Genomic DNA, 19,518 nt, shown 5'->3' on the forward strand with positions numbered 1-19,518 from the left:
TCCTGCACAGATATAGTAGCCTTTCTGACTTCTTTAGGATCATAAAAAAAGGGGTGGAAGAGAGCTTTCACATTCAGCTATGTGTCTTGAAGGTGAGGCTGACTGTACTAAGCTGCTTCTGACAGAGGCACAGAAGTGTTCCTAAGAACCATCAGTGGTGAGCTTAGAATATGCAGTGTTGGCTCCTGTTTTCCTAACCTTTGTTGCTTCTGAGGCTAGGCTGACTTGGTTGGCTATAATTCACTTTTGGGATTTTTGCCAAACTGCCAAAGACTTGATTCAAGTAGCAACTGGGATATGTTCACGGGGTATTGTACTCTGTGCTGGTCCATTGCTTTGGGACTACAGAAATAAATTAAGACTGGCCTTGGGGATGAACAAATCAATACCAAAATAAGCCAGTTTCCTGCTGTGTAGGAAAGAGAATCCACCACAGCAACTAGAGGCATTTTGGATCCTGGGGTGATGAGCTCAGCAGAAACTAGGAATAATTCTGTTCTTGTTGGGACTGTTCATGCTTGTGGGGGAGCAGACAGTTCTTTGGTTTTTCAGGAGCAAGGGTAGTACCAAGGTACCTGAACAAGGCTCTAGATGTTTCTAAAGGTTTATACACTAAAAACTGCCACTACATTATTTTTAGTTTTACACAATAAAGTTCTCTGTAAGAAATACCATGTGGAAAAATAGCTCAGATCCTTTTTTGGAATCTGTAAGACAACTGTCACTTCTGTTCAAATTGAACATTGAAATGAAAAAATATTGCAAAATTTTAAAAGAACCAGGAAATCTTTCAAACAAATTGCTCATAGAGAGGGAAAACATTCTTTAACCATCTGATTGTAAGCAGGGGAAGTCATGTCTTCTATCAAATCAACTAGTATAGTTGGAAAAAGTACATTTAGCTTACCAGTTACTAAGCTGGTAAACTAAAGTTTTTGGAGGAAAACATGAAAGTTTCCGAAAGGGCCATGCTGTATTTTTCACTGGGGAAATGTCATCTAACAAATACATATTGTGATTGTGAGAAAGGCTCCAAAAATTATGAGTTTTGCTTTGTATTCAGACTTCTTTTGCTGTTTACTGTAGAAGATAGTACTTGGTGGTGGTTTATATAAAATGTTTGGAAGGATCCTAGTAACGGAGTTTCACAAGTAATTTGCTACCTTTGCTTTTCCTGTTATTGCTGAGTACTTAGCTTCCTCTTTTCATTTCTTAAGAAGTAGTTAAGTAGTTAATGTAATACAGGCAAAGCATAGTATTTGTTAAAAACATTGTAAAAAAAAATTAAAATCAGTGATCATTCCTCCTGACTTTCAGATATGTTACTTGCATGCTGAGTAGTACAAAAGCAGAATTTAAGTTTCAAGAATTGTTTATTCAAAACATTGTAGAAGGACAAAGAAATTGCTGTTGATTTGAAAATAGAGTCAAATCTAAAAGTCACATGCAGTGTCAATGGCAAACCAATATTCTGAATTACCCCAAACTTCCTATAAAATGTTCTATGAAGTACAATTAACAGCAGAGAAAAAGGATAAGGTAAGATACAGGTGCTAGTTTATTGCTGATGAGAGTACAAAGATTTTCTATTACTATTATTATTATAATTTTTAAGAAATCCAGAGTCTACAATAAATCATGGTTAAGAATCTCCCTTCAGGTAAAGAATTAAATTTCATAGTCTGGCATGTAGTGAAAATTGGAAGGGGTTTTCCTTGTCTTGATCTTTCTAAGTTAACCCGAGGGGTTAATCTTACTTTTATCTTCTACTAACAAGTTTTTTTTTCAAGTTTCTTTGAAAGTTTTGAGAAAATCTGTTCTATTAGAGATAGTTAACTTAGTGCTCTGTGTTTTCATGGATGTCAACAGGATAATTTTCTCAAAAAAAAAAAAAAAAAAAAAAAAAAGGGAACTATCCAGGACTGCATTTAATAGCCACTGATATGAATTCTTGCCAAGCAGCTAATTTGCAATTGTTGAGTCTGAATCCTTATGCTCTGTAGAAGAGTGATTCTTACTTAACTATCCCTAAAGTCCAAGTTTGTCAAAAGCATTGTTAATAAAACAGATGAAAGTTGCACTACACAAAACAGTCTTAGTTTCTTTTCAAATATACAGCTTAAATGAAAGTGATTTTAGAAGTCTGTATTTTATTTAGACTCTGAAGTCATACAAGCTTAGAAATAATTATTTATAATGACATACTACATCTTTGTTCTTCACAGGGACACAACCTTTTTGTTTGAAGCTTGCAGTTCCTGAAGAATAACCAAACCTCATTGTGTCAGTTAACTTTTTAAAATTGGTTTTTAAATTGGTTTGGCTACTTTACTTCTTTTAAAAATATTGCCAGGCTGCATACTGTAAAAGTAAGGTGTCTGGATTTTTGAGCATAGTTTATCCTTTAATATAAAGCAGGAATTTACATCAAAGAAACTACTGTTTTCTTTGATACTGCTACTTTCTTTAGCAGAGTACTGAGATTTCTCTTTGTAAAGTTTCTGAGCTTACGTTCTGACATAAAGTACATAAGAAAATTTTCATTCTTTCTGGGGTTTGTTATAAATAAAAATGCTTTCGGGTTTGAAACCAGACATTCAGAGTAAAGTAGGCTACTGGCATATGGTTTAAGACAAAATGAAAGCAGAACTTTTCTTTTGTTCACTTTTGTGTCTCAGTCTTTCAGTTTTGGACATTTGTGCATAACCTGCATTGTGCAGTTTTACAGGTTCAGCCAAGTAAAGGTTGATATTACAATAAAAAGGGTTATTTCTAATTCTTTATATATATATATATTATCTGAAGGATCTAACAGATAGTTTAGCTTAGAGGAAAATACTCTTTTTCACTGTAAAGATGAGTTCACATATGTTTTTGATTTATTCAGAGCAAGATTTCTCTGCTGGCACCCTTTTTTTTTTAAGGAATATAATATTTCCCATATCTGAAATACGCATTTTTTTAATACCTAGTGATGTAAAAATGCCTTGATTTTTGGAAGTGAACTTTCACATTAACAACTGTGTTTTCTAGTTGGTATGTCTGTAATGATATATATTTTATTTTCTTTTTCCTGCTCTTACAGAAGTGCAGTGAGATCATTTAAATTTCACATAGAAGCTTAAGAAAATTTAATTGTTCAAGTTCCACGATGGTTCAGAAAACCAACTGTAGAAAAACAATTCAGAAAACCATGGTTAATAAAACCATGATGGTTCAGAAAACCAATCCATACCTGTGTTTTTGACCTCAGATATCCTAGAAGAAAGCTACCATAACTGGAAATTTTTGACCTGAGTATGTAGTTCTCTGCAAAGTGATGTTCTGATGCATCAGACTGTTGCTCTTACATCTCCATTTTCAAAGGCTTCTTCCCAAAGGAAAGGCTCTGCTGTTCATCATCTTGGGATTCAGGTATGCAGACCAGTCAGAAGCCTCAGTTCCGGAGAGGAGCAAGAGCTGACATACCTCAGCTCAAGTGTTCTGCTTGGTAGCTCAAGCTAGTACCCTGCTAAGTACAAGTGGCCTTATATTTGTATCTGCCTTTCCGTGGGGTCACAGGCATCCTAGGTGCCTATTTTAAGCACTCTGAATCATCCTACAGTGGCCCAGAACTCACGTTTTAAGGGACGGGACATCCAAACAGGATGTTTTGTTCTTGCCCTTGCTTATTTAGCTGACTTGTACCCTTTCTCTTCCTTAGGAAGTACTGTAACTGTGTTTCCATGTATTTGTCAGTTTTGGAGACAAAGGTAAAATGCCGTGCTGGTGATGTTAGTATGCCATGTGCATCACCCTACCCATTGAATTCTGCCTGTCTGCTTAGCTGGTGCAGCAAACAAGCTGCAAATTACAGCATAGAAGAAAACCTGTCTTTTGGCACTTCTCTATAGTTTCTGTCGCCAAATGGAGCTCCAATTGTTCGTCAGTTTCCATTGCAGATTTTAGCTGTCTCCAGAGCATTAACCTTTCCTGCTAGTAGCAGTAACCCTTAGCAGAAAACTTTACTGGTAGCAGAATGCCTGTTAGTGTAGTTCAGTTTGGGTCGTAATGACTTCCTTTCTGATTTCTTTTCTCAAAAATACTTGAATGCATTTCCTGTTGGAGATAAAAGTCGTAACTTGGCTGAAGAAATGCAGAGGCAGCTTGCCAAAGAGTGACCAGAAAGCGTTCATGTTAAAGCAGCTGCTTCTTGCTGGTATGTTTGAATTTTAAGCTGCTTTAAATAGAAGGAACAAAACTAGACAGCTATTCAAGTCCGCAGTTGATAACAGCTTGAAAATCTTGCATAAAGTGATCCTCAGAATGGTTGCCGCTTTAACATGTAGTATAAAAAGGTAATTATATGCACATTAGGGTTACTGATGTGCAGATTATGAAGATTGCTTTGCTTTGAATGATGAGCAATTTTGGAGAAGGCTGAGCTGAAGTACTTCTAAAACTCTGTTCCTTATATGCTTCTTCTTTCCTCTGTTTCTTATATAGGGTTAGTCACTATCACTTAATTCATTAACTAAAGTTTTTGTCCTTTTATTCTAACTGTAGAGAACTATATGAAGTGCAGTGCCTTGTTTTGGTAGGGATTTGTTGGGAGGCTTTTGTGTTCATTTTCAAATACATTTGAAAAAAAAAATGATCAAAGAAATGCATCACACCTGGGACAGAAGATGGTGAACTTTGAGTTTCTCCTTTAGCTTCAGGAGAAATTCATTTTACAGTCTTGGATCAGCCCTCAAAAAGGCTCGGCATCCTACACAGACAAGCTCTGTCTTTGTTACAGAGTATTTTAAAGTGTTAAAAGAGTGTATTGATAAAAGTCTGCATCTTGGAGTTTTATGTGGTCTTTTAGATAATCTGGCCAGAGTCACAGAGTGTTTTGAAGATACAACCTAAAATCCTTGAGCAGCATTAGAAAATTAATTCAAAGGGCTGAGGGAAGAGAAATTTGGCTTGCTGTCGCAGTCTCAGTCACCATTGCTGCCAAGAAGTTGTACTATGGTGTTTTAGATTAGCATGGATTTAAACACTGAAATACTGTGCCTGAGAACTGTTGTGTTCTTGCAGTTTCTCTAAGGTGATGAAGCTGTGAATAGCTGAGGTTAGGGAATCATTTGCTAGCAAACAGATGCTTTTTTTTCCTGTCATCTGGAAATGATGAAGTTGCTAATGGTTGCTACTGTTGGAGTGCCTGGAATCAAGCAAGAATCTTCAATAAGGGAGCATGTAGTTTGTCTGCAAACTCTTCCAAGTACTTTTCCACCCACACCGTCCAGCCAGACGTCAGTTTTACAGTTCTAGGAGAGATTGTAGGGTTTCCTGTTCTGCTTACTGATTTTTTTTTTTTTTTTTCTGGGAAGGATTCAAGGCTTTTAAATGAATTTCTTCCCTTTTCTTCAATGTCCTCTAACATTATCTAGTGCTACCCCTTCCATTCTGCAGTGAGAAGCATTAAATCTTGGAGGTGAGGGCTCAGAAAGGAGTAAGTCATATGCTTGCTTTTGCCACTGAAAGGCAAGATCATCTATTAATTCCAGGAGCATAATTTTTTGGTTATAGGACATCAGCTTCAGATAGCTGAGGTTTTGGCTAATTTCTGTTCTTGAAATAAGCCCAGAGAGAAAGTTTTCCTGGAATTAATGCAAGTTTGGGGTTAGACTTTCTTCAGTGATAGTTGGTTGTACTTGATTTGACAAGAGAGTTTGCATATAAGCAGGACTGAATTCCGAAGTTGTAAATTAAATCTGTATTTCCAGAAAGATTACTTGTTGTTGGGTATAAACTGGTGTTAGGGAAAGATTTTGAAGGTGTCCTATCCACTTCCTGGAACAGTAGCTTTTTTTTTTTTTTTCAGCACCCCATACTAATTTTAAATTGTGTTACTAATTAGAATAGAATAGCTCAGTTGGAAGAAACCTACAGGGATTATCAACTGCCTGGCTGCTTCAGGGTTAACCAAAAGTTAAAGTGTATTGTTGAGGGCATTGTGCAAATGTCTCTTCAACACAGACAGGCACGGGGCATCAACCACCTCTCTAGGAAGCCTGTCCCCATGTCTGACCACCCTCATACTAAAGAACTGTTTCCTAATGTCCAGTCTGACTCTCCCCTGGCACAACTCCGTGCCATTCCTGTGAGCCTGCCCAGGAGGTGAGGTGACCAGGGAGCAGAGACCGGCACCTCCCTCAGTGCTTCCCTTGCTCAGGGAGCTGCAGAAAGCAGGGAGATTGCCTCTCAGCCTCCTTTCTTCCAAACTGAGCAAACCCAAGTGTCCTCAGCCTCTCCTCACAGGACATGCCTGCCAGCTCTTCTGCCAGATTTGTCGCCCTCCTCAGGACACGTTAAAGAAGAATATTTCAAGAAGAAAACTAATGGTATTATTATTAGAGGGCATCCAAAGGGGGGCTACAAAGGTGGTGAAGGGTCCAGAGGGGAAGATGTATGAGGAATGGCTGCAGTCCCTTGGTTTGCTCAGCCCAGAGCAGAGCAGGATGAGGGGAGGCCTCATGGCGGCCTGCAGCTCCCTCACGAGGGGAGCGGAGGGGCAGGCGCTGAGCTCTGCTCTCTGGGGACAGCGACAGGACCCGAGGGAACGGCATGGAGCTGGGACAGGGGAGGGTCAGGCTGGGTGTGAGGGAAAGGTTCTGCACCCAGAGGGTGGTCAGGCACTGGGACAGGCTCCCCAGGGCAGTGGTCATGGCACCAGGCCTGCTGGAGTTAGGAAGCATTTGGACAGTGCTCTCAGACACATAGTTTGATTTTGGGTGGTCCTGTGTGGAGCCAGGAGTTGGACTTGATGATCCTTGTGGGTCCATTCCAGCTCAGGATATTCTATGATTCTGTGAACTCCTGTGACATTGCAGTGACAAGCAAAAAGAAAGACCCAAAACAAAACCAAACTATGACTGTAAGATAACTTGAGGTATGATAGTTGCCAGTGACTGCTGTCAGGATTGTCCAAAACTAATTTGAGTATCAGCCTTGTGTCACAGGACACTAGTGCTATGTGAGGACTTTTCAGTCTTCATCTTTGTGCACTGGTGTAGCAGGGTAGGCAGAAATGGAGGAAGAAAAAAAAGGGAACAGAACCAGAAACAATTTTTTTTGGCATTCCACATTAAAAACTTTTTTTTTTTTTTCTGCTATTTTCCATTGGCAGGAAGGACAGCATACATCTTTCACTAGATGTGGGACGGGTTTGATCCTGACAGTGTTCTTCTATCAGAAATGACTGATAGTAACTTTGTGTAATTTTTATTAAAGTGGTTGTTTAATCAGAGCCTCATTGTACTCAAAATGTTAGATTGTAACATCTTCAAACATTAGCCAGGGTAGGGGACTATTTCCCCTGGGAAGTCTGCCTCAAGCCAGTGTAGTCTGTTACTGCTATTTTTATGTGTGGGTGGATAAGTATTATGCTTTTTCCAAAAGACAAAATTGTTACAGGATTGATTGATTTCTCTCACCACTTCAGATAGTGACAGTGTATTACAAAATACCAGTCAGAAAGCCTCCTTCCCTTCCTCTTCATCATGAGGTAAGTTCATGGGGAAAGTTGACGTGTTCAGGGAGTGATGAGAATGAGGAATAGACACCTGTCATCTTCTCATAATATGTCAGTGTCAGCTCTTTCCGTGAAGAAACATCACTGCTTTCTCCTGCTAGTATGTATCTGCTTTTATGTATCAGCAAGAGTTTCTTTTACAGAAAAAAGTCATTAAATACTTTCAGAGTATGTTTTCCCCTTCACCCCTTAGCAACTACATGTTAATCCAGCATTTCAGTTGAACATGCTAATCCTTTGCAGTTAGTATGAAACTTGTCTTCTCTGATTAAACTGAAATCTATCTCATTCTGTAGTTGTGTGGTTCTTGGTCCTAGTCTCCATATTACTTTTTCACTTAATCACAGGATGGTGGAGGTTGGAAGGGACCATTGGAGGTCACCCGGTCCAACCCCTGCTCAAGCAGGACCACCCAGAGCAGGCTGCCCAAGACCACACCCAGGCAACTTTTGAAAATCTCTTGAGAAGAGAGACTTCACAGCCTCTCTGAGCAACCTGTGCCAGTGCTCAGTCACCTGCGCAGGAAAAAAAAATGACTGAGTTTTTCATCTTCCCTGTTGTTCAGTCAGAGCCTCCTGTGTTTTGTTTTGTGCCCACTGCCTCATCCTGTCACTGGGTGCTATGAGAAAGAGCCTGTCTGTGTCCTCTTTGCACCTTCACTTTAGATATTTGTAGACATTGATAAGAGTGTACACCCTCCCCTTTCATCCAGGTCATTAATGACAGTGTTAAACAGGATTGGACCCAGTACTGACTCTTGGGGTACTCCACTAGTTACTTGCTTCCAGCAAGACTTTGCACCTTCTGGGCTTGGCAATTCAGCTAGTTTTCTATCCAGTCCTCACTGCCCATCCAACCCCTACATCACCAGCATCTCTATGAGGATTTCATGGGAGATGATGTCAAAAACCTTACTGAATTCTAGGTAGACAAAACCCACTGCTGTCCCCTTGTCTCACATGCCAGCCATTTCATTGTAGAAGCTCATTGGTTTTGTCAAACATGACTTCCCCTTGGTGAATCCATGCTGACTATTCCTGATGATTTTCTTGTCCTTCATGTGCCTTGAATTGGTTTGTAGAATTAGCCACTCTATCAGAAACTATTTAGGCTCTTCAGAAATTTCTTTGTAAATATGGCTTAATTTTGTAAAGTCTTTTTTCGAGGGTGCTGTTCTGGATTTTCTGAACATTGTCATGCCCTATTTTCCTGCAGCTGAAATCAGTGGTAGAGATTATATGTTTAAATTTCCTGAGCTGTGAAAATCTGTTGGTTTGCTGTCTGTGAGATGCTGGTGGAGTTGAATATTGATTTCTTGAGTTGCATGTTTTTAGAATTTCATCATATGGTTTCTTTCTTCAAGTTTTTAATGCAGTCAGCTTTCTTCTCCAAGTTGACAGGAAGGAAATGACAGGGAAACCCTGGATGATATTGGATGCCTAGGGGAGGAGGATGTGAAGCTACTAGATGGGTTTTGCAGTGTCAGCATAGCTCTGGTAGGGCTGATGGAAATGAGCTCTGCAAAAAAGCCCTCCGGCAACCTCCGTGTGAAACCACTTCAGCATGTCTGTATTGCTCCTCTGGTTCCGAAATAGTGCTGCATTGTGATCGCCACGCCTTGTGCTGCACCTGGATTAATAAACATTTCTGGAACCTAAAACAAAGTACGGTGAAATTTGAATGGCTCTGCAGTGCAGGATGAGCAGGACTGGCACAGAGCCAGAATGAATAAACCCTGCTCATCGCAATTAGCTCTGTCGAGATCTAGTTCTCGTTACTACTCAACTCAAGGCTGAAATTAGGGCTAAAGGTGGTGTACAGCTTTGTCTTTGTGTGTGTGTGTAATTCTTAAAGTTATACAAAAGGAGTATCATTGCCTACTAATTCATCCTTAATTTATTTTGAAATAAAAGTTGTAAAGTGAGGATAATGTCACCTTGGAGGGTTGTATGTGAGAATTCCTGCTTCACATTACAGTAAGCTTTTATCAACATGGTACTTATATGGTGAACTTTTCATTTATGGTCAGTGTCTAGTTACAGAAGCAATTATTTGAATTACAAACAAGAAACTCAGTATTCATAGTAGGATGATGGTATAAGATTTTAAAGTAATGTGACAGGAACAGTCCTAAACTCTTACGGAGGTTGTCATCACTCACTGCTGAAAGGTGTTGCTTTTTCTTTTCTTTTTTTTTATTCTTTTTTTTCTTTTTAAAAAAGGGTCATTTTAACAGATCTTGTTGTCTGTATGCCGGGAAGGCTTCAGAGCAGATTGAGATGGGGGCTGAAGCACTCAGTTATGTTTTTAAGTAAGAAGCTGAACACAAGGTGATCACTGGGAGATGCTTTAAAAGTTCTGGAGACATTTGAGATTTCTCCAGTACGGCTTTTGAAAAAGTGCCTCTGAAGGAGCTGCAATTCTCAGGAATCCCCAAATTAAAAATCCCAGGATATTCAACGCATGCACTGTAATTCTGTGCTTCTGGGGTGGCTGTGTATGTAAAGCAGTGTCTTTTGTACTTTACATTTCTGTGGCTTATTACAGGAGAATGGACTCCTCTATTCTGCTTTCTTTTAGAGGTGTGCTTCTAGTCTTTTTATCTAACTTAATCTAAAGTGATTGATATTATGCTTATTTGTGTTCTTTTGGTGTAATGACTCTTCTTCCAGTAAGGAGGAAAATGCTTGTACTACAGCATACAGTGTGTATTTAAGTGTTGCTGTACATCTTGAAGAAGTTATGTCACTATGGTAGAGTCAAAGTCTGCTTTGCTTTATATATCCTGATATTATTAAAAATAGAATGAAATACGTAGGCTTTAGCTTCCTGCACTTGTAGTGTGAAAATATGCAAAATCCTGTAACTTTATCATACCTGTATATTCAACAGATGTTGCCATAGCAATTGCAAAATGCTGCTAGAACGTGTGATAAAGGTAATATAAAGGATGGTAGGAGATAAAAGGAAATACAATGATAGGCTCAAGAACGAGAGCAGGGGCTTAGGGAGCTAATCCCACCCTGCTGTGCACGGCGGCGCAGTGCAGCTGCATCCTGAGCAGGGGCTGCAGTTGTAAGCAGCACGTTGGCAACGGCAGCATCCCAAATGGATGGGCTTCCTTCTCAGCCCTTTTCTTTTGTGGGGAGGGGAGGAAGGGTAAGTAAGTGGGTAGGGACTGGCTGACTCTTTCACAGCTTTTCTCTGATGAAGCCTTTTGATCATAAGCCTTAAAATAGCATGGTTTTAAGGTTTGGTGTTCAGCTATTGTAGCCTGGCTGATGCATGTTTAAGTTTCAATGGCTAATTACCATGCCATTAAGAAGCACGAGCATTAGAGCATGAAAGAAGGAAGGAGATAAGGAGGGACTGTGATTCTCCAGAGCTAAGAGAACAGTTTTTACTTTGAGACCCCAGAAAACATAGTAACACTTGGATTTTGTGTATAAATTGAGAGAGCAAGAGCATTTTTGTCACTTAGGGTGCATGTATATGTACAAGCAGATTCCTGTTCTGATTTTCCTACAGTTTCCGAAGAGCTTTGAGCAGTTTGTGTAAAGTCTAAGTTTGCAAAGCATTCCTTTGTCTGATGTATTTGCAGGTTGCTTACTTTTTAGGGTCAGAGTCTCAGGAAGTTTGTGCCCTAGTATGGGCTGTACACACCTCTAAGCTACTTCTGTAGTTGCTTTTAATTCTTTATTTATTTGTGTGTGCGTGCAGACGCATGGTGTCTTCTCCCAGTGTGCGTTTTCTGTGCTACAGTGTCTTGAAAATACTGAGTTGCTTCATGATAGCCACGGGAAGCTTGGCCAAGTTTGAATGCTAAGTCACATAGTAAAATCTTCTGGTGGCTTGAAGTTGTAAGATAATTTCTACATGGTTCAGAAAGTCCCAGGAGCTTGAGGTGTGATACATACGTTGGTGGTGACTGAGTTTCCCTGATGTTCCTCCAGGGAAAGACAAGAAAGACAAGTCAGCAGCGCTTAACAGTTGCTTTTCTGTCCTAGCTGAGGGCATGGCCTTCTCCACAGCCAAGGCCAGCTCCATTTTCTGGTCAGTCATGTGGCACAACCTTGGCATGAGAATGGCACTTGATCCAGGGGAGGCCACTGGCCCTCAAAGTCCAGCCTGGCCACCTGTGATGTTGCTATGGTCACTCTGAGCTGTGTGTTCTCCACATCTCTGAACATCATAGTCAGCATCTGCTGAATTTGGTATCCCAAACTGAATATATGTGCAGAAAAAGGGTAATCGTGAAGCACTGTGCCATAGCTAGTCTGTGACTTAGTTTCACTGGTTGAAAAATAAAGCCATGCATGCTCAATAAGACCCTCATCAAGTTTACCTAGTCTATTCGTCACATCCTGTGACCTGGAGGTGAAGAGTGCAGTTCATGTACCTCGGTTAAATGACTGGAACTGACTGGTTTGGGATTCTGTTATGTTCTTAGGTACAACATTGATCCTGGCTTGTACTGTCCATTTTTCTCTCTTGGGGCTTGCATGGAAGGCTTGAACTCCTTGTTCAGTCAGCTCCTCGGAATCTCCCTTTACGCTGAACAAACACAGAGGGGAGAAGTTTGGTCTGAAGATGTTCGAAAGTTGGTAAGTGTTCTTGTTCCATCTGAAATGGCAAAGGGAAGTCAGACAAAATTGTATGTTCCTTTAAGAGCCACGAGTCATTTCTTAAATTAATTGGGTACCTATCAGAAGCATACGCTCTAATTTTAGCTGAAACTAGAACTCAAGGGCTTCATGCTCTAAGTATCTTTTATATGGTTGGTGTTTAACGGCCTTTAAAATTTGTCTCTGTGCAAAGGATGCCTGAATCAGAATCAGTTTCTCTGTTCAGAGATTCCTGTTGTAATTTTCACGTGGTCTCTGAATGTGCCCTTCTAGTTTTTCAGTTCTGATTTGTAGGCAACTATTCGTAACTAGAATGCTGTAGGTGTGTATGCTAGCAGTTATTTGTCTGTTTCTAATGTTTATTCCTATGTCACTTTTACTTTTAGATTCACTTTTACCTCTTTATTTTTCTGCCCTCTTTTCAGTGGAGGGTAGAAAGACAAACTTGGGCAATAGTTCATTCATCACATTCCCAGGTTCTTTTGGTGTCCTCCCTCCATGTGTAGACAACCAGATCTTCACTCCTCTTCCACCACTAGCCTCAGAGAACTGCAGTTCTTTGTATCCTGTGGGTCAATTTATAATTACTCTCTCCTATTTTTATGTCCATGATAAATCAAATTCTGTTAACTTCTCAGAAATCATTTAGGCACTACAGACAGTGGTACTGTTAATACTAATTCTGACTACATAGTTTTGAGTGAGATGCAGAAATGTCTGCAGTTGGAAGGACAAGCTTTAAATCTTACGTATATATTTTTCCAACTAACATTGCCAACAACTTTGACATGGATTATTCCTGGTTTATTTTCATTATCAAATTACAAACCTTTGGATTAGAATACCGTGTCTTCAATTTACAAATCAGTGCTTTCACTGTGGAAATAATACTTCTTTTTTTCTTCAGGCTGTTGTTCATGAAAATGAAGGTTTGCTAGGATACATCTACTGTGACTTCTTTCAACGACCTGATAAACCACATCAGGTAACATTTATGATTTGATTTCAGCGCAGGTTTGAGTAATGACCATAACGTTAGGGCCATTGTGTTCAACGTGAATTTAATAAGAGGTATCTGGACTTGAAATAAATAAATTTAAACATGGAAAGTCTATAACTTGAAAAGTGGTTTTATGTGCCAAATCCATAATTTATATATATAATGTTCTTTGAGTTAATGATATATATATATTTTTAGGAAAATTGAGAGGGTTTGATAATTCTAAAACAGAAATATTAAATTTTGTTTTGTAAAAGAATCTCAGTCTTTTCTATATGGAACAATGTAATTTCCTTATGAATATGAAGTAAATATTGAAGGTGGAGAAACATAATTTAAGTTTGAGGTCAGAATTATATATTGTTATTGAAGAACTCTTTAATGATCATTGAATTCAACTTATGTAATTAAATCAAACCTAAACATTTACTTAATAGTTTAATTCTAATTTAATACTTCAATCAGTGTTTTAGTATCATTGACATAATGACATTGGCTGTCCATATGTTTCCTTTTACCTTCAAAAGGACTGTCACTTTACAGTTCGTGGAGGCAGGCTAAGGGAAAATGGAGAGTACCAGCTGCCTGTAGTTGTTCTCATGCTTAGCCTACCTCCTTCAACAAGGAACGCACCAACGCTGCTAAGTCCTGGCATGATGGAGAATCTCTTCCATGAAATGGGACATGCTATGCATTCTATGCTGGGACGAACTAGGTACCAACATGTCACTGGTAAGAAATTCAGAATAGTGATCTTTTGTTGTAGTGCTTAATTTGTAGAAGAAGAGATTAAATTAAGCAAACAAACAACAACAACAACAACAAAAGGATGAACCAGAAATTCCTGAATCATGTTGGTACTTTGATATCTTTGATTACTTGAAAATACATTATCAGATCCCCAAACATTATCTAAACAAAACGAACAACACTTGAGTATTCTTCCTTTTCTAATAAAATTTAGGCATTTGTATTTCTTCTGTCTGTATGGCTAATCTTTTTTGTTGTGATGTGATGCACTCCTGCAAATTTGCTTTACGTGGAGTTTATAAGAATAAAAGAATTAGAAGATTGAAAATAAATTGAACTGAACTTGTACCTAGTGGAAAAGCACAATGAATTCTGGGTTGGAAATGATTTGGCTGGCAGCAAGCAGGCTACTGCCCCTTCTCCTGCAGTTGCGGCAAATGGGTTAAAGACCTGTACTTGCTAAAGCTGCTTGGCATGCTACTTTTCTTATCTGCAGACAGCCTGGTATATCTTCTGTAGTAGTGTGCTGGAAATCAAATGCTTTCAGTAGACATTTGTTTATTCATTCATATATTAAAAAAAAAAAAAAAAAAAAAAAAAAAAGATGAAATGGTAGTTACCTTATCTGAAGCATTATTTTGTGTTTTACCATTTTCATGTTACATAAGTGGAACTAAGGGAAGTCTGTTATTGAATACCTTGCACTTAAAGACAAAGTAACCTTTCTTAAATCTAAATGTTAAAACTAAAATAGGCCAAGCTGTTTGTAAGTATGTTATTACTGGACATTGTGAAGACAAATAAACACTGTATGTATGCTCTTTCATTGTAAGCTCTGAATAGGAAGCCTTGAGGCAGTTAATTGCTCTCCCCAGCCCTTCCACACACATGGCCTCACTCTTGCTGTTCTCCAGGGGTTACATACATGCCCTAAGTAGCTGCTTTGGTAGGGTTCTTGTGGTGAATCGCATGCGTAACCATGTCAAAAAGTCTTGAAGGGGCAGGAAATGGCTCATTTTGAGGCTCAGACTTTCCGTGAGCCCCTGTGTAGGGTTTCAGCGTTGCCTCAGGCAGTCCTTCTTCCTAGGGGACTTCGCTGAAGAGCTAGCATTGCAAAAGCCTCATCAGAGGTCAGTTGTGTTGTTTCTCCAGAGTACAATTTTTTAGGGATTGGAATGTGTGACAATCAAATGGCTCATCCCAGAGGAGGCACTAGCATGGCACAGGGTGGAAACAAGATGATTACAGGCTATTGTGAGAACAAAATTTTAAAATTCCAGTGGTATTTTACACCTTTCTTACTTCTCCCTGCCTTTTCTGATTAATATTCCCAAATATACAGGAACCCTTTCTGCTACTAATGGGCCCCAAACTTGCATGATATTGTACAATTAGTATTTAAGATGTGCTTCCTTTTAAGCTAATCTGTCATTTTACTACATTAATTTATTACTTGTTTAATGTATGTGTGTTCAAGATTTTTTTAACCCTGCTTCTATTCCATTTTAATTTTATTGTGCAGTAGAGAATACCTACAGTTGTTTCACAGCAGAACTCAATTATCCCAGATAACTGCCCAACCTTTTACCTTTTCGACCTTCAGATAATCTAATTCTCTTTAATGGCTATTGAAAGTATTCTATCATTTTATTAATAGATACTGAGTAAGGATACAGGCTAGAGGGGCGTTAGGATATTCTGTAGGCATTTGTCTTGGGACTGGCCTTGGTTTAGGCTTTTTGTTAATGATTTTCAAACAAATAAAAGACAGTATTAATGAAATGTAATGGCACAAAGGAACGATTGGGTTATTGTATAACAAGAGCTGGAAGGCTGAATACCACACTTAAAAGTGAATTGTAATTCAGATCTACACAACGCAGGTCATGCGTTTAAAGAGTTCAAGGAGAATTTCTGCTATCAAATGGATATTTCTACAGTGGTAGGGGAACAGAAAAACATTTGCATGTGTTAATGGAGAACTATGAGTAGCTGTTGAGTCTGTGAAAGGGATGAATGTGATCTGAAACTATATCAGATGTGTTTCTAATAGAATTAAGTATTAAAATGATTTAAGAAAGCTATGGGTGAAAACCTCATGCAGCACTGGGGCATAGTTTCATATCTCTGGTCTAAAGGTGACTTCAAACTGAAGCAAATACAGAGAAGAGCTGCAGGTCAGCGGATACTCTTTTAAACTTTGTTTTCCTTTGGATAATGATGGCTGAGAGACAATATAGTTTTTGTCAATTTAAGAAGTAAAAATAGTCTGGGAAATACTGTTAATACTAAAGAACGCAGGATCTGAAAACATAAACAGTTTGTGAATTCAATTAAAAGTTAGAGAAAGATTGGTAAAGACCAAAGGAGTGATTTTTCAAAAAGGAAAAATTGATTCCTTCCTTCAAGAAGGAGTAGCAGAAGTTAAATACTTTTCATTTAAGACTAGTTTCAAATGTTGACATTGCCTCTGGCAGACGGGTAGATGTGATGACCCAGTGGATTCGTTATTAAAACAGATCTGTACTTCCCTAAATTTAATATAGAAATTAAAAATATAGCTTTGGTTTGGTGATGTGTTACACTTCTTAATAACTTTCCTGGTGTAAGGTGCTGATAAAGATTAGAGTAAATAAGGTTTTGGGGAGAGTGCTTTTTGAAGATACTAACTGCAGAGGTATTACCTCACTGCAGGACGTCTTCAATCTGCACAAGTTTTCCTTGGATGAATGACTTCGTATTGTAAAGTGAGGCTAATATAAAGCATAAGTAAGCTCAGTAAACAGATGGAAGGCAAAAATTGTAACTGTGAATGGGATTAAGGCAGAGTTTTATTTACATTGTAGTTTGATTTAGGTTTAGGACACTTAAATAGATTTGGTGTTTCATGTAGGGCCAGTTTGGCTGTAGTCTGGTTTAGTTTAAAAAGGGTGTGATCCAGCGCTTTATAAGGTGCCTCACCCAGCTGTTCAAATATTTTGTTTTACTTTGTGATTTATAGTAAAATGTGTAGGATTATAATGAAGCTTTCCTGGCAATATGTACAATAATGTTATAGAAATAAAATATTGACTTAATAAATGAAAGAACATTAAAGTTCACCAAAAGTCCAAACTGAAAGTTGCAAAACCTCTTGGGAAGAGTTAACTATTTGTGTTAATGGAAATGGCAAATGCTAATGTGTTCACTTATTCTACCTTTAGGAACCAGATGTTCTACCGATTTTGCTGAAGTTCCCTCAATTCTGATGGAGTACTTTGCAAATGACTATCGAGTGGTTAACCAGTTTGCAAGGCATTATAAAACTGGACAGGTGGGGAAAATTAATGTCTGAAATATGGAAAATAGGAATAAACACGTGCAAGACAAGAATCACATTTTCATGTGTTGGTAGTACTGTTAAAATAGAAACAAAAACAGGTTATAAACTAATCAAATACTATAATTTTAATTATTCAGAAAAAAATACTGTTCTCATGGCAGAAAAGACAAATGTAATCTGTAAAATAATACCAGATCCTAATAGTCAGTATCATATTTACATCTGTCAACTTTTTTTTGTTTTTCCACAGAGGTTGTGTAGTTTCTACACTATACCAACTTAGCGTAGTAGGTGAAGCCTTGTATGTTGTTTTAGTTTAATTAGATATAAGTTATGACTGAAATAGGCATTTGACATCAAACTCTATAAACTGTGTTTTAAAATAAAGCTCTGGTACCAAGACATGGAAATAAATGGAAATGATCTGCAGCATTTTTAACAGAGTGTATGGTAGTAACTGAAATGTTTAGTGATGAAAAGAGTACTGCTTTATTTATGTATGTAGATTTTGGCAGTCATGAATCTCTGCATTAAAACTCTGATCCTTCTTTACATAAATCTATTCTGTGCCAGTCTAATGCAAGGGTCTACTTTGTGTAGGAAATTTAGAAAACGTTGCTGTCTGCAATAAGGTGACTTTAGATGGTTGCTTAATTATTTATGCCTGACAGCATAACATGATTTATATTTGCACAGACATTTCAAAGATGCAAACTAGTAAACAATAACCAAAGATCTTTTTCCAGTGCTTTTGATTGAGGCAAATTTCAGTGGTGAAAACATACTCAAATGTGATGGTTGAAGAATACACTACCTATCAATGCTAAACCAAAAGAGCCTTTTAAATTGTATAGTGTTACACTTCATTTCAACTTTTTATCCAATAGTAAGCATTTCATGTCTGTCAGTATTATGAAAGTGGAATTATGTTTGCCTGCTCTGTAACAGTTAGCTAGAAAAATAGGTTGCGTAATGTCTATTTTAATAGATATTATTTGAGAAATTTGCTCTGTAAATCTTTTTTTTTTTACAGGGCAATCAGTTCCGCAGAGCACTAGGAAAGTCTCCTTGAAACCCTTGGTTTCAAGTACTCGGTTCAGAAGTGTTCATTTGTATGTTTGAATCCACATACCAAGTTACTGCTTTCTAGTGTTCTTTATAAAGTTCATGTAGTGTTTAAACATTGTGGAGTTAATCTGATTGCATATGAGTTCAGAGAATGAGCTTGACTAAAACATCTGAAAGAGATTTGTGAAACATTATTTATGGCTTTGTATTTTCAAAATGGCTTAACAAATCTAAACCATGTTTAGTTGCAGTTTATAATCATAGAACCAGGCCCTGTGTACCATTTGGCATTTCCAGAAAAAGTCTTATATTTATTGCTGGTGAAATCTTGCCCTTTCAGAAGTTTAATGTAGAAATTGAGTCTTGAAGGGGTACAAGAATGGATTATGCTGGAAAATGAGGACGAGAGTCTGAAATTGCTGTGTGGCTTTTGAGGGCTTTAGACTGCTTCCATTTAATTGCATTTAAAAAAAAAAAAAAGAATGTATTTTTAAACCATTATCCAACATATATAAATCTGCTTTTGCTTATGTTGGTCATCTAAGCTAGTTAAAAGAATTTGATACCAGATTTCTGTATCTGTCATTTAAATACAAACAGATTGAAGTCATTTTTCTGTTCTTGAAATTCAGTGATTTTTACAGCAATTACTTTTATCTGTTGTGTCTATCTTTCAAAGTACTTTGAACAGACAATCCCTGCTCTCTTAAATTTGCAGCTTCACAGAAATACTTTTGGGTCTTTTTTTTCCTGGTTTTGGTCCCTGACTGATTTGTGTGTGTGTGTGTGTGCAAATGGAAATGTTAATCAGCATCTTTTTATCCATTTTTTTAGTTACTTGAAAGAAAAAGGAGTCTATTATACCCACTTTTCAAGTAGGAGTAAGGAAGGTGGGCGGAACAGTTAAAATGTGAAATTTGCAAAGCCGTTTCATCCAAATGTTTTTCTATACGAGAACTTCCATTTTCCTATAAATAAAGAGACTGTGCTTTTCTGTGCAAGGAACAACACCAACAAACCTCTGATGGATGTCGACAAAAGAGGTTTTCTTACTGACCTAGGTTGTCGAGGAAGCATTGCAGGCATCATAGTAGCATTTGTCTTTCAGAACTGCTGCATCTGTGCTGTAGTTTTTGCATATACATATTGAATTTGGTGGTGTCATTTTTAACACTCCTACTAAATATGAGTA

General features: G+C 38.0%; 1 protein-coding gene across 1 annotated transcript in view; it reads left to right on the forward strand.

Moving 5' to 3' along the window:
• The window catches only part of MIPEP (mitochondrial intermediate peptidase), a 73,110-nt gene that overhangs the window by 18,082 nt on the left and 35,510 nt on the right, over positions 1-19,518 (forward strand). Inside the window, exons 11-14 of the mRNA XM_035326263.1 lie at positions 12,012-12,165; positions 13,094-13,171; positions 13,714-13,918; positions 17,140-17,249. Coding sequence (XP_035182154.1) covers positions 12,012-12,165; positions 13,094-13,171; positions 13,714-13,918; positions 17,140-17,249 — 547 coding nt within the window. The remainder of the gene's footprint in view (positions 1-12,011; positions 12,166-13,093; positions 13,172-13,713; positions 13,919-17,139; positions 17,250-19,518) is intronic.

This window comes from Oxyura jamaicensis, chromosome 1 (assembly GCF_011077185.1).
Source record: "Oxyura jamaicensis isolate SHBP4307 breed ruddy duck chromosome 1, BPBGC_Ojam_1.0, whole genome shotgun sequence".
NCBI lineage: Eukaryota > Metazoa > Chordata > Aves > Anseriformes > Anatidae > Oxyura > Oxyura jamaicensis.